Below are 27,095 nucleotides of genomic sequence, written 5' to 3'. Positions count from 1 at the left end.
GGAAAGTACTGTGGATATGATGAAAATTGTTTTCTTGAATAATTATACATAAAAGATTATATCTTCATAATTTAATTATGTGAAAGTTTTAGACAAGTATTAGTTCCTTGTTAATAGTGACCTCCTTTGCAGTTTCACTTGTTGCACTCTACTGTTTTAGTGCTTACAAATATTTCTGATTGAATGATACATTGTTGAAATACCAGGAAAGAAGAGTTCTTTTATATTTCATGGAGAGAAAATGATCTATGGATTCCATCAATGTGGGCTACCTGCACAGCTCTTTCAGAAGTTTGTGAACTGTCTTACTCTATTTAATACCTTGTTTTTGAAGTTAAATGTGTTTTAAAAAGCCCATCTTCGTCTGCGTGGCGCTTGTATCCTGGAGTTTTCTGAAACAGAATTGTTCTTGGATGCTAATTTCAAGTGCAATGCTTAGTAAATACGCATATTTCAGCCTAATATTATGTGTGCCACATGCTTAATAGTATCTACAGCTTTCTCTGAAGCCTTTTCAAGTCCATATAGTGTGGAAGATAATCCTTTTATGAAAGAGCTCTGCATTGTGGAGACAGGGCCAAACAGACCACCTGCTATCAGCAACCTGATGGGACCAGTCATTTTGTCAAGAGCATTCTTTTTCCTGTGGTGCTGGGACATGCAGTTGGGGAAAATATTAGCAATCCTGACATCATTAGTCTGAATAATTCTCTGACTTGTAAAGCTACTCAGTTCCTGCCTACACCAGTTGAAGGAGGAGTTTGACTTGCACAACGTTCCCACTTCTGCTGATCTAGGGGATGAAAAGATGTTAATTGGTGGCCAGGAGCAGAGCATATGTCTTCCAGTTGGGTTTGTTTTTCCTTTGAGTCTGTTCCCTGCGTTTACAAGAGGCAGGAAATCCCGCGAATGACGCTCAGCAGTGTCACCACTACGTAGCTGATGTGCTGTTGGCTAGCTTGGATGCTTGATGGGAGCATTCACACAGCAAAGCCCTGAAGTGGGTTAGCGTGGTCGTTGTTTCTGCACTTGTCTGGCAGCATGTGATTGTTCTGGGGAGCTCGAGGATTCCTTTGCAGTCAGTCATGTCTGTTGTGGGACAGCTTATTTGTGTGCCAGGGCAGGCAGAAAAGATGGGCACAAGGGGGCTGATTCCACAAAGGTAAACCAGGGCTTGGGGTCTAAGCTAGCTGTGCAGTGTGTTAGGCAATTTGTGGTGCATCCTTGCATCTCAGGTGCTGTTTTTGTTAGTCCTTCCCAGAGATCCAAAATAACTCATTTAGAAGGTTGTTTCTGTCCAGTAGCAGCAGGGTTAGACCAACGTCAATCTAAATAAAAACTTAATTTAATATGGTATTAAAAGTTTTGTAACAGTTCCTGATTTGCCTCTTCTTCCTTTATTTTTGTATTTGATTTTCTTAGGCTCCCTTCTCTTTGACATACTTTTGCATGTTTCTGTGACTTTCACTAAAATTTTCTGTTTAACTCTTATATTTACTGATCTTCCAGTTTTTATCACCGCTTTTGGTTCTTCCTTATACTTCTTCCTTTAGTTTTTCTTTGGGCAAATTTACACCTTTGTTTTCCCTTCAAATTGCTTTGCCTTCCTTAGCTACACTGCTCCTGTGTGCCATTTTTCCAAGGTTAGCATTAAGGAAAGGAAGCTCTTTATTCATCAAGAAGTGAATAAAGGTGGAAGGAAATGTGTGCAAGAGTACATGATATAGTACTTATTCCTTTTCCCTCAAGATGCTGGAGAAGATCAAACAGACAGGGGAGAGACAGCTGGGAGGTATAGAATTGTACATTGGCAGCCTTGTTGTGAGGAAAAAAAGCGTCTTTCAGGAAATGGTGAACAACCTCTAAATATAATGATGTAACTGGGAAAGGGAAAGAACGAGTAACAGAAGAAGCTGAAAACAATAGAAATTGTTGCTGCCAAGGCTAGGGTTTCCTGCATCTTTGAGGATTTTCTTTAAACTTATGTTTTTGAACTCCCTCAGATACCTGCACTGAACTTTGAAGGTAACAGCTAAGAAACAGTGCTCTGCATCGGGCCGGGAGCTGTGTGAGTGGCACACTGTATTTCCAGCGGGGTGAGCAGGGAAGGAGGAGGGACTGTCGCTGGCTGCCCTGTTCCATCTTTCAGGCAAATATTTCTCAGCAGCTACTGAGGGGGGCCAGCCTGTGCATTGAATGGTGCTGGCTATTTTTGAAATACAGTCGGTCTATTAATATCTGACAGATACTTGCAGCACTGATAGACAGTTCTTAAAATTAACTAAAGGTGACTGAGCCAGGCCAAGACTGAGCCAGACTGACTGGCAAAGCTGGCAAAATACCAGTTCAGTTTGAATCCGTCTGCTGGAATCACACTAGCTTCTGCAGGTCTAGGTCGTGGGGGTCTGACAGTAGTCTAAGGTTCAGAGCACATTTAATGTTACAGTCTTAAGGCAAAGAAATTTTATTACCAGTTCCCTTCACATGCTCGTATTTCAAGTTCAGGCATTCTCTTATCGTGCTCCTGAAGCACACGCCACCCACAAAGGAAGGTATATGTACACGACATTAATATCATGGTACTTTCTTTGTATCCTTTTTAACAAGTGAAAATGAATGCCTTGAAAATACTTGCATTCTGCATAGTGGTTTATCAATCTGACACATTCAAAAGCCTTTATTTAGTCTAACAATAGGATTTAATATCCTGATTTAATTCATTCCAACCTTGTCTCCTGTGGCATTGCCAAGTAACGTGAATTGTGTCCACTGGTTTGTATGTAAAGATATTTCATTTTTAAGTGAGCTCTGAAAATTAGAGAGCTCTGATTCATTTAAATTTTTTTCTAGCTTGATTTCATTTACACTGCCTGTGAGTAATTTTGCTCTATAAGCTTCTTCACTGGGCATAGTTAGCACTATTCTCAAATTGTAACCTGCATTAATTATCTATTAGTTAGTGAATACCTGCTCTTGAGCATGACCTAAACCTTTAATTAACCTTTAACCATTTTTAATATAAATTTATTTGCTGGTACACTACGTGGAAATAGAGAAGTTATCTTTATGTCAGAAGAGGTTTATGGTACTCAAATGTTTAGACTCTGGTCTATAAACAGATGCAGACTGGATGACCTGACGAGAACTGTTTGTCATTAAGCTGTATCTCAAAGCTTTCAGAGAGACATCAAAAAAGGATTGGCTTGTTTGATATCTGAGATAGAGCACTCATTGTTATTGGAGTTGAACTATGATTAATCAGAAATGGTTTTCTACCAAACATTAAAAAGGAAAAAGAAAAAAAAAAAAAAAAAAAGAAGAGATTAGTCTTAGGTTTGGGACACCTGCTTTGTTGTTATCCAACCTGTTAGGTCAAAGAGGAGGAAGCTTAATCAGATACAGTGCTTTAGAAGGAAACCTTGATTGCAGTGTTGTGCCCCATTCTTAGTTTTGAAAAGAGAGCCTAAATGAGATTTGATACTGCTCTTTCTGTGATGCTTGATGTTGATGTGATATTTAGGCTGGTCAGGCAATTAAAAAAAAAAAAAGTTGTTGTTTATCCTTTCCCATATTGAAGATGACAAAATATTATTTTTAAGTTTTATTGAAATAAGTGTGGAGGAAAAAAAGATTTACAGCATGTGAAAAAGTATGATTCAATGTTTATCAAATTATGTTTTATTAATAGCAACAATGCTGTAAACAGATGCTTTAGTGATTACTTAGGATGAAACAAAATAGTCCTTGTATGGAATAAAGAGAAAGGATTTAAGGTCACACACTGTACCAGAATTTCTGTTTTTTTTTTTTTTTTTTTAATTATTATTATTAAGCGTGTCTGCAATACAAATTACTGTAGTCGGTTATGGATGTGCTGTTTGCTTTCTGGAAGCACTGAACTTTCTGCTAAAGCTCATCTTCTAGTACTGCTGTTATTTTTGTTTTTTGTTTTGTTTTGTTTTGTTTTCAATCCTGTGGTGTCCGGAGTGAAAAGTATGGGGATGCTACCATACTTGAATGACACACAAGTTTTGCAGCCTCATATTAACTTGAAATGTAGTGCCATTCAGAAGGGATATGAGAAAAACTGTAGCCATGCATGCCATGAAAGTAAGCTGCTGTGTTTTGTTCCCAGGCTGTAGACACCCTGAGCTGGTGCACTGTGCTGGGATGGGATTTTGCCAGTTTTAATCCAGCGAGGGGGCATCAAGTGATGTTTGTAGAAGCACAGAATAATCTAGGTTGGAAAAGACCTTCAAGGTCATTAAGTCCAACCATCCGCCTGACCTGCTGAGTCCCATCACCAAGCCAAGTCCCTGAGTGCATCATGCAGTCCGGAGCTGTGAACCATTGAGTGCATTGGATGGGAGGTGGTAGCTGAGGTGTAGTTTCTTTCATCGATTAAGAAAGCCTCTGAAGGAAAGAGAGTCTGAGTCTCACAGATCCTAGTGTGTTACATTTTACTTGAAAATGTCAGAGGATTTTTTTTCTAACATTTCTGGTAACCTACTAAACATCTAAAAGAAAGATTTAACAAGATTTTCTAGACCACTTTAGTGTTTGTTTTTATTTGGCCTGTTTTCCTAAAGAAATGGGGATTATAAAGTTGTGTTTCCCAAACAGGTTTGTCATTATATCCATTTCCCTTTCTCCTTGCCAGTTCTTAGTCCTTTAATAAATTTTCAAACAGTTTTGAGACAAGTTGCATAGCCTAAAGGATATTCTTTTTCCAGACATTCTGTGAAAAAGTTTCCTTGTTTAATGTTCCCAGCATGGGAAAGGCAGAGCATGAGCTAAATTCTAACTAGACAACAATAATTCACTGGGCTTTGTGAGGGAACAAATTCAGAGGAGATCAAGCTCCACTGATTCTGCTGAGATATTAATTGTTGGGGAGGGCAGGTTTTTTTTTTTATAATTTTTGTATTATTTTTTATTTTATTTTTCAACTTCAGCATGGTGGTCTGACCACACTTCTAAATGTAAGAATTTTGAATTTTGTGTGGTTGTTATTTTTAAGCCTGATTATTTAAGAATAGTGTAAATTGTTCAACAATATTTTCAACCATAAGTCTAAATACATTTTTAGTATGGTAAGACAACAACTACAATTGTTTAGTATGGTAAGACAATTGAATATTTAAAAACTGGATAAACTGCCTTATTCCAAATAAACTGTACTGTTAAGAAATACAAAAAGGAATGTTCTCTGCTTCTAGTTCAATTTGTATGCCTATGATAATGCAATCTCTTTTTGTTATACAAGTAAATAAAATGGTGTCATGCTTGTGACTCCTTAATGAAGCATTAGATTTGAAAATGATTGTATTGTGAGACAATGATATTGCTGGTATTGTCATGAAAAGAGAGGAATGCATAATTTAGCAAATGTTAATAGCACAAGTAGTGTATTTCTAAGTTCACATCAGGATGTAATGAAATTTTTCCCAAATGCATCTGCAAAAAAAAAACAACTTTCATTTACTGTTACTGACATCTCCTTTTAGTATTAACCATTATGATCGCAAGCCAGTTCTGCTTGCTTCTTCATTAGGTCAAACTTCTGATCGAGAATTTTGTATGCATCTTAAAAAGTCTGAGAAAGACAGGATACCAAAAGCAGTTGCTTATCTGTTGTTGCTGTTGTTGAGATAGCACAGAAATAAATTCAGAGTATGAATGCTGTATTATTAATAAATTAACTAAAAATAACTAAAATCTCTCCAAAATAGGTAATGTAGAAAGACTGTAACTGATGGATAAGTTAGTTTTGTAAATAGCTGTTGGTAGTGCCAGCTAGCAGATTTGGCTGAGCATGGCGCTTGTTCTCGTGGGGGACTTCAACTTCCCTGACATATCCTAGAAGCACAACACAGCCCAAAGAAAGCAGTCTAGGAGGTTTCTGGAGAGCGTGGAAGATAGCTTCCTGACGCAGCTGGTTAGTGAGCCTACCAGAGGTGGCACCCCACTAGACCTTCTCTTCACAAACAGGGAGGAGGATGTGGTTGTCAGGAGCTTGTCTTGGGCAGAGTGACCACAAAATGGTGGAGTTCTCTATTCTTGGCGAGGCCAGGAAGGGGACCAGTAAGACTGCTATATTGGACTTCCGGAGGGCTGACTTTGTGCTGCTCAGGACACTGGTTGGTGGCGGAACCACCTTGGGAGGCGGTTCTGAAGGGCAGAGGAGTCCAGGAAGGCTGGGCGCTCTTCAAGAGGGAAATCTTAATGGCGCAGGAGCGGTCTGTCCCCACATGCCCAAAGACGAGCCGGTGGGGAAGAAGACCAGCCTGGCTCAACAGAGAGTTGCAGCTTGAGCTTAGGAGAAAAAAGAGGGTTTATAATCTTTGGAAAAAAGGGCGGGCCACTGAGGAGGACTGTAAGGATGTTACGAGGCTGTGCAGGGACAAAATTAGAAAGGCCAAAGCTCTTCTGGAGCTCAATCTGGCTACTGCCGTTAAAGATAACAAAAAACGTTTCCATAAATACATCAACACAAAAAGGAGGACTAAGGAGAATCTCCATCCTTTACTGGATGCGGGGGGAAACTTAGTTACAAGAGATGAGGAAAAGGCGGAGGTGCTCAATGCCTTCTTTGCCTCAGTCTTTAGCGGCAATACCGGTTGTTCTCTGGATACCCAGTACCCTGAGCTGGTGGAAGGGGATGGGGAGCAGGATGTGGCCCTCACTATCCATGAAGAACTGGTTGGTGACCTGGTACAGCACTTGGATGTGCACAAGTCGATGGGGCCAGATGGGATCCACCCGAGGCTACTGAGAGAACTGGCAGAGGAACTGGCCAAGCCGCTTACCATCATTTATCAACAGTCCTGGCTATCAGGGGAGGTTCCAGTTGACTGGCGGCTAGCAAACGTGACGCCCATCTACAAGAAGGGCCAGAGGACTGACCCAGGAAACTACACACCTGTCAGTTTGACCTCAGTGCCAGGGAAGCTCATGGAGCAGATCCTCTTGAGAGTCATCACGCAGCACTTGCAGGGCAAGCAGGCGATCATGCCCAGTCAGCATGGGTTTATGAAAGGCAGATCCTGCTTGACGAACCTGATCTCCTTCTATGACAAAGTGACACGCTTGGTGGATGAGGGAAAGGCTGTGGATGTGGTCTACCTTGACTTCAGCAAGGCTTTTGACACCGTCTCCCACAGCATTCTCCTCAAGAAACTGGCTGCTCTTGGCTTGGACTGGCGCACGCTTCGTTGGGTTAGAAACTGGCTGGATAGCCGGGCCCAAAGAGTCGTGGTGAATGGAGTCAAGTCCAGTTGGAGGCCGGTCACTAGTGGTGTTCCCCAGGGCTCGGTGCTGGGGCCGGTCCTCTTCAATATCTTCATCGATGATCTGGACGAGGGCATCGAGTGCACCCTCAGTAAGTTTGCAGATGACACCAAGTTAGGTGTGTGTGTCGATCTGCTCGAGGGTAGGAAGGTTCTGCAGGAGGATCTGGATAGGCTGCACCGATGGGCTGAGGTCAACTGCATGAAGTTCAACAAGGCCAAGTGCCGGGTCCTGCACCTGGGGCACAATAACCTCAAGCAGAGCTACAGGCTGGGAGATGAGTGGTTGGAAAGCTGGACGAGGGGGAATGGGCTTAAGTTGCGCCAGGGGAGTTTTAGGTTGGATGTTAGGAAGAACTTCTTTACTGAAAAGGTTGTTAGGTATTGGAATGGGCTGCCCAGGGAAGTGGTGGAGTCACCATCCCTGGAAGTCTTCAAAAGGCGTTTAGATGTAGAGCTTAGGGATATGGTTTAGTGGGGACTGTTAGTGTTAGGTCAGAGGTTGGACTCGATGATCTTGAGGTCTCTTCCAACCTAGAAATTCTGTGATTCTGTGATATGGTTCCCAGTTGGTCTGAGTTTGATATCTAGATTGCAGTGCTAAATGTAGTTCACCTTGTACTTCATACATGCTTTCTGCTCTATCCATCTTCCCCACCTGACCTTTTTAAGATAGTTTTTTTCTTAAATTCTACGTAAGGAATATCCCGTATTCTAACTGTAGGTACAAGTATTATTAAAGAGTTTTTCAGCTTCAATGGATATATGCTTTTCCCTTTCCTTCACTCCAAGTAGTGGTCACTTTCCACATCTTGTTAGTTATCTAGCATTGATTTCCCTTGCTGTCTGGTATGGTCTATTCTGTTTGGGCTTTTTGAAGTAACTGATGCAAGCTTTCTGTTTTTTTCAATTGGGGATATTTTGCCCTAAGTCTTGCAATAATATACACTCAATTACTTTTCTTCTTCACTGTTAGATTTTGCTTCTTTTATTTATTTATTTATTTTTAAAGTGAAGACTGTCATTTGTGCTCTTAAAATGTATCTTAAAGTAAGTGGTACTGTTGCAGACAGTTGGTGATAGTAACTGTACTTTGCTCTCTGGATATTGCTGTTTTCAGGAGAGGAGTTGCAGGGTGGTTTTCCAAACTGCAGTCTCCTTGGTGTGGGAGTAATGTGCTCTGGGGCTGTGCATATCACCTCTGTCTGACCACCTGTGTAAGTCTAGGGCAGTAAGAGTGGGATGATCTCTTTCCCCCATTTCAGTTTTTTGGTTTTAGCCTCTTTCACTTAGGGTCACTAATGTAGTAGATTTGTTATTTAGCAGGGTCTTAGCACAGCTGCTCTGCATGTGTCTGCGTACTCAGCTGGCAGCAGAGCTCTCTCAATGTCCTACAGGAAACAAGATTTGTAGGGAAAGAGCAAGGCTGTCAGGGTAATATGCCACAGGAAGAGAACAGAGGTTAACGGGAAAGTTCTCTCTGGATAGCAAAGAATTTGCAAATTAAAATCCTGGATAATTATAGAATAGAGGTAAAATAAACAGTAAGTACTTCCTCCCAAAGCTCTCTACTGCTGAAAAAACCTTTTTCATTCTAGCCCATCTGACTTGCTAGAATTTAACTGGGGAAGCCAATGCTGACTGTAAATCTTGCTTGCCAGTTTAGCCATGAACGCTTTATCAGGATATACTTCAGAGTACATCCTGACAAACTTGTATAGTCAGGCAACTTAGACTCAAATGTGTAGGTTCTTCAATTATTAAGCTTTAAAAACATTTAGGAGTCATTTGTTTCTTACTAATTTAGTTTTTGCTTTAAATTTGTGAAAAAATTATTTTAATCCCGACATACTACTTATTTAAATATTAATCTGTTGGTATTTGTTTGAGAATCTTAAAACAAAACTGCTTAGATCATTTTAATGGAATAAACAAGAAAATGCAAGTGTGAAAAGATAATTGGATGAAATAATTTGTTCATTTTAACATGATTTATTTTACCTGTCATTAACTCTTCTTGAATGCTCCAGCTGGTGGAAATAAAATATTATATCTTATTCTCATTTTCAACTTTTGAAGTATAAACATTGCTTGTGAAGAAGAGCAAATCAAAACAAATATTGTACTTTGTACTGACTGCATTTTTGTGCTTCATTTGAAGGTCATTCTGTGAGACTGCTGGGTCAGAAAAAGGATAATGGAAAACGTTTGGGTGGAGCACGACTGGATTTGCCAAAGATCAGAAAGAATCCACTGATAGAAATCATTTCCATCAATACAGGGTAAGAATCTTCTGAACTTATAAAATATTCAGGACTGCTGAGGAATTCTGTTTATCTCTTTCTGTAGATCTGGTGCATAACTTATAAGTTACACAGGAAGAGGAAGGATGACCACTTGTAAATAGTAAATGATTTCAAGTGGCATTCTTTCTGGAAAATAAATTTCTGCTTATTTAGGTGCAAGACTTCTGCTGTTCAGGGCTGCATTCAGTCACGCAGTCCTGATTGTTCATCTAACTGTTTCTCAAAAGAAAAAATCCAAAAAGCTTTTATAGGTTTTTTTCTCTTTTCCCTTATCTCTTTTGTCTTATTCTTCTGAAATATCATTTGTAATTTACTAAGATCTGTAAACACCTGTTTGTCAACCCAAATGTATAAATGGCTAAATTAGATGTATTTGTTTCTTGCCCCTCTAAAATGTTTCTAAGGGTTTTCATGCTCATCTTTAAGCCTTTGCTCTGTTTGAATAAACTAGTCTTTGCCTATCAAGCAACTGTAGATGCCTATTTCTCTATAAGATTATGAGAATTTTTCTGCTCTGTATTTCTGCTTTTAGGAATTCCATCTGTAATCTCCTTTCCCTTAATGCTTTCCTTTTCTCCACTTATCTACCATTTCCTTTTCTCCACTTATCTACCATTTGGTCAGTTCTCTAAAAACAGACCAAAACACACCTCTTCCCATTTTTCCCATCTTTTTCAATTTACTTAGTAATTTCCTAGCTGGCGAATATAAAATGTGCTACTCTAGACATCCCAGGTAGGTGAGAACTTACTGCCTAGAGGACAAAAAACTAACAAAAAAACAGTGGTAGACCTTAGCTCGTTTTAAATTTAGTCTAACTGTTTCATAACTGTCTCATAAACCAGTTTAGCTACTATCCCCTTTCTCTTCATTTTCTTTACATAATCTTTACTTCATAATTTGATGTAAAAGCTAGTGTTCTATTTAGAACAGAGTATCAGTTCAAGACTTAATGTGGTTATTTTTCTCCCTCTGACCATAAATGTATGGGTGACTTTTTCATATTTTTATATTGTAATACTTTTTTAAACTGCAGACTCATGCATTGATTGCTTTTGAAGTCTACATATGAGCTCTTCTGGTACAGTTATTTGAAGCGTTCTAAAGTTTTCTTTCCCTGTTGTCGTTCCTGTAGATGACTTTTCTGTGCCTGTGTGATCAAAATCCTTTTCTTGATTAAAAATAAGCAAAGTATTCTTTTATATTTGGTTATGTCTAAGTTTCAGATGATACCTGCTTTTCTTTTCCATCGATACTTATAAAAATATAATTTAACAATATGTTTCTAGTTGTAAATGTCAAGGTTGTAAACTAATTTATCCATGGTCTTGCTTACATGTCTTTTGATTTCTAATAGTACATTGAAGATGGTACTGGAAATAATAGGTTTTACTAGGTTATTGCTAGCCTAATTATAGAAGTTAATAGAAACAGGCTACTGTAGGATGTATATACTATGCAGCTGATGAATACCAGCCTTTATTATTATTATTATTATTTTACAGATTTTTTGATCTGTTTTTATCTCAAACATGTTTTCATATTGGTTAAGACAAACAACAAACAAAGTATTCTAAAAATGTTCAAACTGTAGGCCATTAACATCTCACAAAGATGTTAACTTGGGAAGACCTCTTATTGAGGACATGACAGTTTACAAACCCTTATTACTCAAATTACTGCTGTTATTGCTGTTATTAGGTCAATATGATATCTATTTCATACTGTAGAATAACCTAAAAAATAGTAGAAGCCACAAAATAGATTTATTTCATGGAGAATGAAGTCAAATATGGACCAGAGTTTTGAAAACGGTGAACACACAGGTCAGTTGCGTAAGGCACCTGAATTACCTTGCATCTTATTCTTTATTACAAAGTGTGCACAGGGAATCCTTTCTCTGTTGAAATGCAGGTTATTACTTTCTTATTTCCTTCTCTTCCTTTCTTCCCCCTCCCCACTCTCTCCTCCTGTGTATTACAGGTGACTTTCTTGCTAGCGTGGGGTTTGAAAATTAAACTGTAGCTGTACAAAGGCAGCAGCATTCACTTTTCTCAAATTGGAAAAATATAACCAGTGAAGAACAAAGCATAGTATGTGTTATTTATTGTGATCTGACTCTGTTCATTCTGTCAGCTTTGCCTTAGTAATCTACTTTTGATGATTTTTAGTACAGTGCTCTTTACTGAGAAATGAACTTGGATCAGACCGGAAGGCCTTAAAATAATAAGAAATACCTAGTTAAAAATGGTGATTTCTGTTTGGGAAATACGTTTGTCTGGTGTCATTGATTGATAAGAGTCTGGGGTCAACATGAGCAGGGCTGCTTGGTGAAGGAGGATGAGAAGGGGCTGGAGGGTGCCACCAGCCCACAGTGCCCTCACCACCAGGACACTGTGCCAGGTGACCTCAGCCCTGTGGGCAGTGTTTGCACTGGTGGCAGGAGCCATTTACAGTCCCTGACATGGCAAACAATTAACCAGAAACAGGCACGGGGCTAGAAGCAGGTACACTAAATCCAGGGAAGGGCTGGGGACACAGGCCTGAGCTTAACTGGGGCTCCTCGCCCCGAGGGGTCTGGTGGAGATGGCAGCTGGGGCTGGTTGGGGCAGTTAAGGCCTGTTGGTGCCCTTAGGGCTGTGACAGGTGGCGGTCTGTTACCATTTAGTCTGGGTCTTAACGGGCTCTCAGCCTTTTCTGAGAGGCTTGTTGGGACGTGTGTATCCTTCAGCCCCAAAACACTGGAGTCATTGATGCCTCATGCTAACCCCTTTCCCTCTTCAGTAATACAAATAACTTTATGTATGTGGACACCTGCCAGCTGGAACTGTTCTGAGAGCGCACGAGGGCCAGTTTATTTCTGGGAGTCTGTAAGCTTGCTGGCTACAAGAGTCAGAGAGATCATAATAAAACTGTGTCTGAGAACATGGGCACAGTTGAAATGAGAAAAAAACAAAACAAAACAAAAACAACAACCAAAAAAAAAGAAAAGAAAAGAAAAGCCATCAAATAAGATCTGATTCTTAACTCAAGATGGTGTCAAATTCTCCCCAGTAATTCTGACTTGGGGCTTCTACTTACTGATTGTTTCTTCCCTCAAGCATGCATGAGAAAAAAAATCCTGTCCCAAAAGATTCTGTCCTTGTACAACCATAAACATTTTTCTTGCCCATACATCCCTTTCAATGTTAATTTTCCCTGGACTGCTGCTGTATATGAGCCTGCTCAATTGTTCTGTCTAATGAATCATCTGTCCTGCCAAGGGACAAGGACATTGTCTCCTCTAGAATATGCAGTCAGTAATAATAATAATAAAACAAAACAAAGAAAAGACACACAAAACACACACAAATTAGATATGGGATATCTGTGGAGGTAAGTGCTGTGCCACCCAGTGTGAGCCAGCTCAGGGTTCTCACACAGTAACACACTTATCCTTAAAATGATGTTGCTACATCTTAAATGTTGGGCCAGGTCCTTTTAAACTTTTTTAATGAATTTTATCTTTTAATTATGGTTGCCCTGATGTTTTCTGTTATCTCATTTAGAAATCCAAGCTATCTTCATCTGTTTAATTTACCATGGCAGTTTGTGATTCTGTCAATAAACTGTGACTCTAGAGAAAACCTTGCATCCCAGGAGCAATGTTTCAGAGTTCTTGAGTGCATTTCCAAAGACTCTGTGGTGAGTACCACAATAGGGGCACAAAGGACTTAACAGGCGTCTCTGAAACACTAATACACATTAGTGAATCTTAATTTTTCCATGTGTCTAATACCATAAGGAAGCTTTACTATCCCAGTATCCCATATATACTTTAGGTTGACCTCCATAATCTTTCCCTAATGAAGAGTGTCCATTTCTTCCTGTATTATTTGCTTTTACCCATTATCGCTTACAAAAATTACCTCAATATTTTCCATACCAATCATTCTTTTCTTTTTTTTTTTTTTCTATGTAAAAGCCAGTTAATGAAAATCCACAATTCTAGCAGAGCTTGGATAGTTGTTTTGATATCTAGTGAGTTCTACAATGATATTAATAGATTGGAGCCTAGAAACAGTGATTTGTGCCCATCCCCCAAAATCATTTTCTGCTTTGAATTAAGTATATGTAGTTGCATCTCCTTCACTTTTTTGTTTATGTCCTAAGCATGTATTTTGCAGGTCACATTGCTGAAACAAGCAAGGTAATGGTAGAATAGCATGTTAAATACTCTTTAGAGAGAAGGCATAAAGATGTTTACTAATTTCCTAATGTGCCAGTTTACTAATTCCCTCTGCCAATTTTTGAAGTAAGAAATAGAAATGTTCTGAAATCCATTTTGCTTTACAGGTTCATTTTGGTCTATAGAAAAACTCAGACAACTCTCTTTAGTGGAATGAAAACTTGGTCTTCAACCTTTTATTTGAGGAGTTCTGTATCCTGTAGTTCTGTATTCTTTATGTCATAACTTGGACTGTTAGTTATTGATGTACCTGTGTTGATGTACCATGGCTTTAGCTCCCCTTTATCCTGCTGCTGCTGCCCATGTACACTTCAAGTATGATTTTATTTGTCCTTTTCCTGTTTAACAACTTTGTTGGTGACATGGACAGTGGGATTAAGGGCACCCTCAGCAAGTTTGCTGATGACAGCAAGCTGTGTGGTATGGTCAACATGCTGAAGGGAAGGGATGCCATCCAGAGGGACCCAGACAGGCTTGAGAGGTGGGCCTATGTGAATCTCATGAAATTCAAGAAGGCCAAGTTCAAGGTCCTGTGCCTGGGCCTGGGCAATCATAAGCACAAATACAGGCTGGGTGGAGAATGGAACTGGGTGGTCTTTAAGGTCCTTTTCTGACCCAAATCATTTTGTGATTCTATAATCCTATGCCTTGGGAAGCATGAAGGGAGTACAGTATGAGTTCTGTGAGCTGGACATGAGCCCACACTAGAAGCTACAGTTGGGTAGGTTGCACGTGCATCCACTGAAGTGCTTTCTGTACTCTCAAGCTTCTGTCTTTTTTTTTTTTTTTTTCTTTTTTCTTCTAGAGCAGGTAAGTTACTGTGCTGCTGATACAGCTGCCTAGAAAAGAAATTTGAGCACATCTACAGGATGTTCAGAAACAAAAAGAGTATAGCAAAGTGTGTGTGTGTTTTAGTTAACTCGAGAGCTAAGAACTGTTACAGTCCATGATAAGTTGCACTGTGGACATACCCAAAGAGTCAGGTCTCTGTCCAAGTTTCCTATTGTTCTCCATCACCTGAAAGCACTTTGTGAATCCCTTGCAGTCTCATGGTCTTGTCACTTTTTTTGGCTGAATTATTAAGCTACTCATAGGGCAGGGAACTGTTTAACATTACAAATGCAGATTGCTGGGCTGATATAACTCAAAAGGAGAAGATCTACATTGATGCCAACAGTACTGTGTTATTCAGTGGATACTCTGAATGTTAAAGAAATGCAGACTTTCTTTTAAAGACTGTCCTTTCTTGCAAACATGAGAGTGAACATATGTAGTAACGTTCTTAGAAGCTTCTTTAGAAGTCCTTGATGCTTCTTGTTTTGTAGTATTTTTCTGTGCTGTGCTTTGAACTTCTGTGTTGGTGGTCATTCAAAATGCTTCTAAGCTGATAATGGATCGCAATGTAGCAAAAGAATTTATGTACGTATCTATATGCAGTTCTGCTTACAGCACAGTTTCTTTTGTGAATCAGGTGATCTAAAATTCATCATTAAACAGATAAGCTGTAGAGTTACTGTCATCAATCCTGACATTCACAGGCAAGAATATTTCACTGGTTATGAATTATGAAAGGTTAAAATTTTGTGCTTTCATCATTTTCTGTCATAAGCAGTTTTTCAGTTTTATGATGAGTTAGGGAGTATGAGGATTGAATTTGCTTCAAGAGTTGCATTTTAATTTTGTATGAGGTCACATAATATTCTCTCTATAATATTGCATTTCAGCATTTGTTTAGGATCAAGTAATCCTGCTTTTTTTTTTTAATTCTGCCCCAAAACAACAAACTTAAAGTGAAATACTTTCAGCTCTATATTTTTAATGTAGATATCTGAAAGAAATATATTTGATTTAGGTAACTTTTCCCACATTCTAGACATTCATAGTGCTGCATGTTTTTCTCCTTGTTATTGATGGTTATTATCTGGGTATCTGTGATGCCATTAGGTAACAAAAAATGTTAAAATATATATATAAAATAAAAATCTGATAAGAGATGAAAGTCTTTGGTGGGATGTGTAGATTGATTTTGCTGTAGGTCGTCATTGAATCAGCACATTTCAGACTGTTTTCATTATTAAAAGTGGATCAGATTCCTTTTCTTTAATTACTGTTGATGGTTGATATCTCATGGACAAGAAATATCAGCAGCTTTCCACATAAGGCAGTAGGCAGAGAGGCAGTGGCATCATCTCAGAAATAAGGGGCTTACAAACAAAAAGATTGGGAATGAATTATGTGTCTCTGTTTGCCTCCTCTGATGGAGGAATAATTACTGCTTTGGAGTCATTTGATGTCAGTACAGTGGCAGATGTGTAGATCCCAGTTAGAACAGTATTTATTCCTTTGCAAGCCTAAGGTTCCCCAGTGACAGAAATTGAGGTTCTTAGGCATGAAAAAGAAATTCATCAGTGAAAAATTCATCTAGTTATTAATCTGAGAGTGCTGAAATAAGTGTTAACCAGGCTCAGATGCAGGATCAGAGCCTCAGGGACAATGACACAGGATTGAACTGTAGCGAACACAGAGTTGGGAGACTGCTCTGATGAATCTACCTTTCTTCAAAGTTTAGATTGTCTCTTTCATTTTTTGTCTCTTTCATTTTTTGTCAGCTAGAGTAAGTGACTGGCTTTGTTGAGATTTTTTTTTCCTTCATGGTTGTTCTATACGCGTTGTTCTTGTCCAGTTGTATGACTGGGATGCTGAGCAGCTGCCTTACAGTGGCTTGGGCTTAGAGTAATGATCCCACAATATCTTGCTCTTCTGCTCAAGAGTTTCGCTCTTCTCCAGAAGTCATGTGCTCTTCCCCTCCTGTTACAATACTACTTTTATATGAGACCAGTCTTACCCAGGTACATGGTTTAGTGGATGATATTGGTGGTAGCGGGGTGGTTGTACTTGATGATTCTATGATCACAGTGACTGCAGATCTACACAGTCATTTGGCACTGTGCAGCCCCCTGTAAGAAATGGAATGTGGTCATAAACCAGGTGGGAGTGAGTTATTAAAAAAAGAAAAAAAGTCATTCTGTGTTGATTAACTACTGTTGATTAATTTGCCATGGTCCAGCCTGGCTGAAGACCAATCATCTCTTATTTAAAAAGACTATTTGACAAAGTAGTTTACAGATCAAATAGTATACAGAAGAATTTCTCTGATTAGGGTCACAAATTACTATTTGGTAATGGCCTTAAAGAGGGCCCCTAGTTGTGACTGTTAGATTCCTGACTTCTTGCAGTTGCCTGTTCTGCGTGTCCAGGTTTTTGGCTAATTGAACAGTGGAGCAAGATTTTTATCTTTTTATGGCACTCAGCAAACATTATTGGCGTCCGTGGGTCCACCTCTTAGACGTGATGTGAATTCACAAAGCATTTTGGCTTCTCTATAGTTGGAATGAGTTTCCTAAAGGCACTATCTGGAAGCCATACCAAAATATCTTCGATTGCTCAGGCAAGGATATTGTTGCTTAAGTCTTAGAGCTTGAGAAACCTTTGCCCTCTTGTGCTGAAGTTAGTGGGATATTTGAGTAATAATCTGAAATTCAGAACTACCACTATTTATTTGGCTTTCTGTGTTTACTGATGTGAACTCCAACTTTTCCTCAGCACAATATTTTCCCTAGATAAAAATACAAAGAGACATGGAAAACAGACATCTTCCTGGCATGTTAAAATTTGAATTAACTAATATTTGACACTGATACTTGTTTTTTCTTTTGTCTATTCAAGAGCCCCACAATGTTTTCAACATTTCCATATTCTCCTGAAATGCTGCTGCATCCATCTTGAATGAATAGAGAGCCTGAACCACATTTTGTGTAAAATCATTGACTGAATACTTATTTACAGGATGAATTCCATGTCTTCAGTTTAATTGATTTAGTTTGTTCATGAGTAACGTATAGATTTTATGTATTTTAATGTTTAACCCTTCAAGATACTTATGTGTCATATAATACCACCTATCATATTTACTTCAAGATAAATGCTTGGAGCAAACTCCCAAGAGAACATAGTGATATGATTACTTTGGCCCCATCTTACTCTAGAATATATAAATGGACACTTTTCATAACTGTTTAGCTTACCATCAGTGACATGACAGAATCTATCACATCAATTACCCTCAGAAAACATAGGAAGTAGAAATCTTGAAAAGATGGTATATACACTTTTGAAAGGAAACCTCTCCCCTAGAGCTTTTTTGGTTTATTTTAATTGATATTTGCATGTACGTATATTTAGATACCAGATGTACTATACACTAACCATGTATTTCAACTGTGCATGTATGATGCATCAATCTGTTTTACTCTGGAACAATTCACAAAATAACTTTCATAATGAGAATGATAGGTGACACAATTGTGTGTATCTATATGGGAAGGCATTTTAATTTTAGTCATAACATCTGAAAAAGCAAGTATTTCAAACCTTGCAGAAACCACACTGCTGTAACAGAGAGAAAAGGAAAAAGAGTTGTTTACAACAGAAAACTTTAACAGTCCACTTTATTGCCTAAGGTCTCTTTCCACTGCAACTTACTGTAACTTGCATCCAAGCTTATTATTTCCTAATTAGGTATTTAAATAGAGTATTGATTACAGTCTTTAAAAGATTGTACTTTTTAAATTATTGCTAATATTTTGTAATTACAATATTTCGTGTTTAAAGAATGGAATATAAAATACAAGTCTGCTACAGCCTCTGTAGATACTATGTGGTAACAATTTCACCGAGAGCATGGAAAAACTGTATTGTTTATCAGGAAGATGATTGGTGTGGATTGCATTCTCATCTTACCAACTGTCGTGCTTGTAGTCATTTCAGTATCTCAGACCAGGTTAACTTTCAGTTCTCTGCGTGTCTGTTTTTCTGAATTCCCATTGCTGAGGATACGCCCGCTCACCTGTGCTTTCTGATTCAGAATAAGTGAAAAATACCATTTTTCTCATTAATTCCCTTGAGCTGATTTTGTAAAAGAGCAATTTAATAAAATAGTAATGAAATCAATCGGACTGGGGCCAGGAAATATTGTTCCCTCTGTCCTGGCTCGTAGCTTGACTTCTGTATTGCCCCAGACATTGAAGGCATTCACAGCTGGGTTCTGAAGGGTAGGCTTGTACCTCTTTTAGTATAAATTAAAACAAACAAACAAACAACAAAAACAGTCTCTAGTGTTTGTTTAGGGGTATTGCTCATATGTCGAAATCAACAGCTGAGGAGTTGCCCCTTTGGTTGTATTGGTGGAGGCAGCTGCAGTCCTCTGTGTTTGTCTTTAGTATCAGTCCTGGTCAACTTTGTTGGACTACCTGGGGTTAGTATGCCAACTCCCCTTCTGCTGCTGGGAATGATGCCTTCAATTTCTCTTACAGTTGTTATGTGGTAGTTTTGCCATTTGTACTGGTCTGCATTATACAAGACTGCTTTGAACAGTGAATACAATGTAGATGTTTTGCAAATGAAAGAAAAATGTTTATACACAATAAGTTTATTATATAGCTGTGTTCAGTACGTAATAAGGGTATATACTTTTTACTATTTGACTGAATTAACATATTTTTTTATGATGTGGTTTATGATTTATCTGTCTGCTTTGTACACCTCTTCATTCTAATTTTTAGTGTCTTCACTGTATGAAAACAATTCTTTGAACTTCAGTTCTGTCCATAGGGTTTTAAGTAAAGGACTTGTGAAACTCTTTAGCTACATCACCTAAGTTTGATCACATGCTGTCTTAATTCAGTGGCAAAGTAATCCTGAATTGGATTTCTTTACTTTCCGTTTAGGGCTAGAGCATGATCCCTGCCAGGAGCCATTTTGAGATTGTTTCTTTTGTTGTTGTTTACTTTGTTTTGCTTTTTAATAATTCAAAGGTCTTAAAAGATTTTATTATTTTTTTGCCAGCACATCAAATACCTGGAGCTGTGCCATCATTCATGGTATAGCACTTTAAGACTAGTAGTCCTTTCTCTGATTGTTTTTTTCAGTGCTGGGATTAAATACTGTTTCAGTGGATCTAGGACAATTTTTTTTTTTTTTTTAATTATTTTAATTTTAATGAACAGCATACATTGTTTCCTGTTCTAAGAAATGTTCACTCATTCAGCCAATCCTTCATTAAGTCTATTGACATGTGACACCTAAGACTTATTCCAAGAAATTGTTGTTTGTTTGGCATTATTTTAGTACTCAAGATGATATGTACTAGCAATTTCATCCTATTTGCTAATACTGCTATTTCCCTGTTTTGATGATGATTAATTTTATTCCTGTTTCTTCAATGGTGCAATTTGATGATATGTCAAAGTACACTGGCCTCTACTCTGCATTATCTGTTTGGCTCCTTACGTAGTCCAGTCATATGCTGTTCTCATGCAGTGAGGTTTTTCAGTGAAGGCAGGACGTACGTGTTGGTAAAGTGAAGTTCTTTGCCGTAGGCAAAAACCATTATGACACACTGTTCATACGCAGCAAGAATTTCTGGCCTTGATTTCTTGCTGCGCAATGTTTTGTGCTCGTACTACTTTTTCAGCGCTCAGTTTTTGAGAAATGTGTGCGTGTGAACAAGATTGCTTGAGTTCTAAAACTAATTTTTTTTTTCTTCATGAAAACTTCCTCTTCTCAGTCTACTGAGTGTTTTCTGAATCGGGTTAGAAGAAAATAGTTTTGATTGTTTCCATTTTTGCAAATTCACCTCCCTTATGTTATTTGCTTTCAGCCTCACAAATCGTAACTTTTTCTGCATGTAGTACCATAAGGAGTTTAAAATTGTCATCAAACCTTCTCCTTACATATTTTGGTAGATTTCCTTTTGCTATTGTGCATCTCATCTTCAGTAAGTATGCTATTTCACAGTTCATTTAGAAGATTCAGGAAGACTCATAAAAGTTGCCAGAAATTGCTAAGGAATTCTCTGAACTACAGTATACCACACAACTTGCAAGTCAGTGAGAAAAACAGCAGTAATCACATGCTACAACTGCGTCATCTTATTAAAGTTCTGGGCAGCTTCAGGCATATTTGTGCTCCTTCGTCACTAGGTGGCTTCCCACACTGCGCAGTTGTATTTCTCTTAACCCAAAAGGAAGGTCACCAGAATTTAACTCAATCCCTACATTTTGAGTAAAACTGCGAGGGGAAAAGATGTGTGCAGGGAAACAAGCTTTATCTCCTTTTGTGTAGACATGATGTATAGTTTCCTGCAGTTTCAGATGATTCTTTTCAATACTACCTTCTTGATTATCTTAAACAATGACCCAGAAAATGAGACAGCTTTAATATACAGGAGTTTGATAACAAGTTAGCACAGGATGTTGTAAGGGGGCTTCCTGCCTGCCTTTTTGGTGGGTGCATACAAACAGAAACACAGAAGTATTTTTGGATAACACAGTGAGCTACGTGTCCTAGTCTGCTTGGGTGAGAAAAAATGGTTTTGAAGCTGCATGCAATTTCATACAGCCTTATTTCTGATATCAGTATTCTTTCTGAGGTTGGAAATAAATTTCTCCTTGTTGAGAAAGACATCCATTTGCATCCCTTCTCTTAACACCCACATGTATTTCCAAGGGGAAATCTGGCCAGAATCCTGAGAAACATTTTATTCGTTTCTCAGATTACATTAAATATTGAAAAATAACCTCATGTGTCATACTGATAATTGATATTGTGTTGCCTTTAGTCCCAGCTTTTCACATAGAAAAATCAAAACTAGAAAAACAAGGCAAGCACAAGAGAAGAAATTGTTCTGAAAAAATACCATCTTTCAGAATGTTAGTTTAAGAAATGCCTATGCTTTTACATACTCATAATTCTGGGTTTTTAATGGCCTGTTTTTAAAGTGTTACACAACTTAAGTGTTTAAACTTAAGTGTCTGTGTCTTTACCGCTCAACAGCGGAATTGGATAACTTTGAGTTGCCTAATATTAATAAGCTCTTTTGCTTGTGTTGGTATGACTCTTAAATGTGAACAAAAATGAAAACGTGTCAAAGGGTCTGACTGACTGGAGTATGTTTGAAGTATCTCGTGTGTCCTTATAGGTCAAGGTGGATTTTTTTTTTTTTTTTTTTGAGAGACCTGACAGGGAAATGCCTCAAGGGATGTCTAAAAAGAGGAATCAGAACTGGGTGATCTGGTAGTGGAAAAACCTTGTGCTTAGATTTGTTCTTAGGCTTGAGTTAGAGATAATTTTTACTGGAAAAGTTTTCCCTGAATTTTGGCAGGTGGGCTCCAAAAGAGATGTTGCATTATTTGCTAAATGCCAAAGTACATGAAAGGCAGTTTTTTGTGGTAATCTCATGGAGTTGTCTGAATTCCTAAGATTTGAAAAACAGGCAGGAAAAAGGTGATTTATCTGTAAACATCATTATGTGATAAAAATGAAAAATTAATGGGAATTAAATGGATTTTTAAACAGAACAGACAAACAACAACAACAACAAAAAAGGAAACACTGAATATTAAAATTGTGATTGGCAGGTAAAATAGGTTGCACAGAATCCAATGTAACATGTTGATTATTAGTCCTAATGTTATTTCAAGTGTTTTGTATCATTTTCATATGGTTTCCTAATTGTGTGTGTGTGTGGGGGGGTGAGTACACGCATGGATGGTGGGGGGATAGACACGACTCAAAACGAGAAACGTAAAACTACTCTGTATTAATTCTGAAAATTCTTACTGCTAGTGTTAATGAGGTCTCATGATTTGCATATTTGCTGCATTATTATTCTTGACTGTCACTCTTGAAATGCAATATATTTAAAAAAAAAAAAAAAACAAAAAACAAAAAACAGATTCCTAATTGTAAAAACAGGTTGTACTGAATTTGTGCTTCATATAGTTTAATAAAATGTAAAACAGAGCTGATTTTGTGCTCTTTATGCTTTTATTCCAAGTTGCATTTGAGAAGAGATAGTATTTAAACCAAGAATAAGTAAGATTGAAAGAGGCACTTTAAGGGCTCCCTGCCTCCAGTTGTGGAATTTAGGCAATAAAATTTTAAATTTTTGTGGGAACATAACTTTTTCTCCAGCAGGGGGGCTTAATAAAAAGCTGTTGAAATACTTGCTTTAACTTGACTAGCTGCTTTAACTTTTTTTTTTCTCTTGCACCAAGACTGGTCTTATTCAATAAACTAAATATATGCTTTACTAAATTATCTGCTATCACAAATGAGTTACTAGTCCCTTCAGAGTTAATATATTTGCCTGAAAGTTGCTGCTTTAGGACATGAGGATACTCAGAAGATCCCCCCAAAATGCTGAGGTGTGTCTACACACTTATACTGTAGAGCACCTTGCAGTAGTTCTTCACTGAATGGATGGGGGAAAAAAAGGTCTGGACAGGCTGAAAGAAAAGGTAATTTCTTCCTTCCACAACTGTATACCAATTGTGGAATGACATGGAGAGCCATGCCTATTTGTAGGGTTTTATCTAGAGGATGATTTATTTTCCAAAAAGTGAATATTTGAGAAGTGTCTGGAGACGGTTCCCCTGTGACTGATTCATAGTTGTATTTAGGATCCCTAAGTGAACCAAATTAATGCACTGCACCCAGTAAAAATCTTTAATGAATTTCCACTCTCTTTGCAGAGATTACTTGCTAATTCTATTATTCAAATTGTTATTACTGTTTTTCTTAAGTCTACTCTCAATAGAGAGGAAATAATGGTAAAACAAGACCGCATATCCATATATAGACTATAACAACAACAAAAAAAGTTTCTTCAGAGTGCTAGGACCTGTTATATTCCTTTGAAGAGTGAGGCTTGTACAAATATTCTGTATTCTCCTCTGCTAAGGAAGAGTTACATCTTACACAGTAAGAGTGTAAGATGTACAGAAGGCTTCAATCAAATGCACTGACTACTGGGTCTAGAAAATTAAGTATTTCTAGGTATGCCTATGTAGTTTGACTATAGTCTGTAAAATTTGTGAAAGTAAGAGCTGCCTATGTCAGTATCTCAAGTACAGTCCCTGAAGCTTTTTTCATAAGTCTGATAAAGGGCTTCTGACTCATTGTTACACAAAACATCCTTACAAACATGAAAGGCCTTTATGTATTTAGCCTATATGGCAGTTATAGTTGTCAGGGTAGTATTAGCTACTGTATAACATCATGCCAAAGAGAGAGGTCCTTAGACCTCTGTTGAATCCGTTTCCTTTTATTTCCTTCTTCGGGGACTCCTGTTGCACTGCTTAGCAAGAACATGAATCCACATGAAATGCCCCCAGAAGCATGCGCTTCTTTTATGAAAATTGGAACTCACTGTGTGTGGAGGGGGGATGATTCCTGTTAATTTCCTTTCTTGCAGACACTACTGCATGGCCAAAAGCTTCCCTGTGTGCATTGCATATCATTGCCAGGGAGTCTAGAAATCAGGTTATCCTGTTGGTGGGATTGTGGCAGTATTGCTTAAAACAGGATTTATTCTTATAAATGAAATCTACTTGTCTGATTTTTTTAGGTAAACTTTTCTGCTATAGCTATATTTGGCTTTGATTTTAGGAAAAAGAACGGTTTCTCATGAGGGGAGAGGCGTTGTTAAGAAGTGACAATTTAATTTTTCATTTTAACCTTTTTTATTCATGACTACCTACATTGTTCAAGTAGTTATGGTTGTTGTTTTCAGAATTATTGCTATTTTTTTGTTGTTTCCTTTTATAGTTTTATTTACTTATTTTTTTTAGGAGTGATTGGGGACTTTAAGTCAAACTTTTAATTCCTGGTAAAATGTTGGCAGATTTAGATCTTCACTCTGTATCTTGAGTACACTGAATGGAGGAAGATGCCTAAATGAATGCTTTGTGCTACAAGAAATATCATTAACATGTTATTATTACGCCTCTGAAGCCAAATAATATCGCCCACATACTTACATGATAATACTTGTTTTGGTAAATCACAAAAATTACTGTGGGATTAGCCTGAAAATATGAAGCTATTATATAAATCCCATTACCTTCTGTTTAAAGTGTGCAAAACACATTTTTTAGGCTTGTTTTCACAAATAAGTATACATTGTAAACATAAGCCAGCACCATGCTCTTGTGACGAACGCCAATAGCCTCCAGGGCTGTGTTAGGCAGAGCAGCTCCAGCAGGTCATGGAGGCAGTCCTTCCCATCTGCTCATCTGCACACCTGGAGTGCTGGGTCCAGTTCTGGGCTCCCCAGTGCAAGAGATACTGGCACACTGGAATTCACGTGTATATATTTTGTGCATGTGTATTTTTGTGCATCCTCAGCTGGACCAGATGAGCTCCAGAGGTCCCTTCCCACTTCAGCCATTCTGTGATATGTAAATAAAAGCCCATAGTAATGGAAAAGCCCAGAAGGATTCAAAGACAAACATGGTGTATGTTAATACAGTTGTTTAATACCAGTAGGGACCTCCACTCAGAGGTAGTTGTTGTGATTTGGCACTTATAGTTTAGGGTATTTCTTTTTAACTTCGGGTTCCTCATTCCATGCAGAATGCATCCCCATTTCCTGACTTAAAAGCATTTCCTGTGCAATCCTGTATGCCCGTTCAGTCTCCGGAAAGAGGAACTCTATTTCCAAATTCCTTGCCTGCTAGGCAGAGTGAAATATTCCCACTGGAAATATCCACCCAAGCTTCTGTCTCTGTAGCTTAAGATGTTGAATTTCATCAGTCTGATTTACAAGAAGACTTCACTGCTTTTTTTTTCTTTTCTTTTTTTTTTTTTTTCTGAATTCCTGCTGCAAAACATATGTTTTCTATTTTTCCTAAAGTCATCATGCAGAATTTTGTTTTCAGAGTTTATTTTCAAGACAGTAGATGAGAAGTAGAATTTTTAGCTTTTTTTTTTTTTTTTTTTTAAAAGAGGAACTTTGTTGATATTTGTGTGGACTTCATGAAAAGCAGCTTTTTAAGCAAAGGTCAAGTACAAAATTGTCACTCATCACATGCTTATCTAACTTATTTTTAAACTAATACACAAGTGTCTAAGTATCACATGGTCTTTCTTGCATCGCAGACTGGTGCCAGACTTGGTATCTTTTCTGTTTTTAAGAGATAAATGTCTAGTGGTTTTTGTTTTTAGTGAGTGTGCTGTTAGTCATGTATATCGTACGTTGTTGCTTAGCTTCTGAAGTTTAATTCAAAATTGCAGAAGGTAGATTGAGTCTCCACAGTTTAAGCTGGTATTACACTGCATACTACAGCTCGAGGAATGTTTACTGAAGGGTTTCTTTAGTCATCCACATTCCTGGGTTCCATCAGTTTGTTTTACATCATTTGCTAAAGAGTTTAAAGAACTCCCTTTACTATTGGTGCAGAGTTTTTCTTTTTTTTTTTTCTTTTTTTTTTTCTGCGAATTATGTTTTCTTGAAAAGCTTTGCCTTTCCAAAAGTACAGATCATGCACGCATACCTCCTACTTAAAAAAGTAGAATAGTATAGTGCTTTAATAGAATTGTGTGTACTCACACATGCTATAACTTTTTTTTTTTTTTTTTTGCTTTAGGAATAATTCTTTAGTAAAGTAAAATGCACTAACTTTTGTTTTTAATTTTACCACTTAAATGAGGAAGAAAGTTTTAAGTAATAGAGGGAAAACACTATTACAGCTTAAACTATGTAAGTATCAGCATCTTTAGGAAAGTTCAGCTATATAGTTCAGCACTTTTTAATGAATTAACTTATGGTTCTATAATTCAAGGTAATATAGTGACATCTATTCACCATGCATGCTGCAAACAGTTTAATAATGTTTGAATTCAGACTAAAGGGTCAGTAGTTAATGTCTCCTCTAGGCTTAGCCATTTTAGGTTTCACTTAGTGGTTTGTATCTGCAATTTGTTGGGAAATGCTAGATTTACAAGGAAATCTTCCTGTAACTGTAGCTGATCTTCAGAAGTGTTTCTTGGACATGTTAAAATCTTTTTTTTTTTTTTTTTTTTTTTTTTTTTTTTTTGTGAAAACAGGCCAGATACTCCAAGTCAGTTAGAAATATCTGTATGTAAAAGAACCAAAGCAATGAAGAACATGTACCATTTACTGCAGTGCTGTTTTGTTCTTTTTGTTTCTAGAGGTTCCCTTTTCCCCTCATGTTTTAGCCCCTCATGTGCTAGCGGCTGAGGGAGCTGGGCTTGTTCAGCCTGGAGAAGAGGAGGCTCAGGGGCGACCTTATTGCTCTCTATGGGTACCTCAAGGGAGGCTGTAGCGAGGTGGGGGTTGGTCTGTTCTCCCACGTGCCTGGTGACAGGAAGAGGGGGAATGGGCTTAAGTTGAGCCAGGGGAGTTTTAGG

At 37.9% G+C, this 27,095-nt stretch overlaps 1 protein-coding gene across 3 annotated transcripts in view; it reads left to right on the top strand.

Annotated features, from left to right (window-relative positions):
• The window catches only part of CDKAL1 (CDKAL1 threonylcarbamoyladenosine tRNA methylthiotransferase), a 429,529-nt gene that overhangs the window by 149,668 nt on the left and 252,766 nt on the right, over positions 1–27,095 (top strand). For all 3 annotated transcript variants that reach the window (XM_084510786.1, XM_084510787.1, XM_084510788.1), the window contains one exon: positions 9,451–9,571. In XM_084510786.1, coding sequence (XP_084366912.1) covers positions 9,451–9,571 — 121 coding nt within the window. The remainder of the gene's footprint in view (positions 1–9,450; positions 9,572–27,095) is intronic.

The sequence above is a fragment of the Aythya ferina genome (assembly GCF_964211825.1).
Source record: "Aythya ferina genome assembly, chromosome: 2".
Lineage (NCBI taxonomy): Eukaryota > Metazoa > Chordata > Aves > Anseriformes > Anatidae > Aythya > Aythya ferina.
Note: the sequence above shows the minus strand (reverse complement) of the source record. Positions and strands in the feature narration are given on the sequence as shown.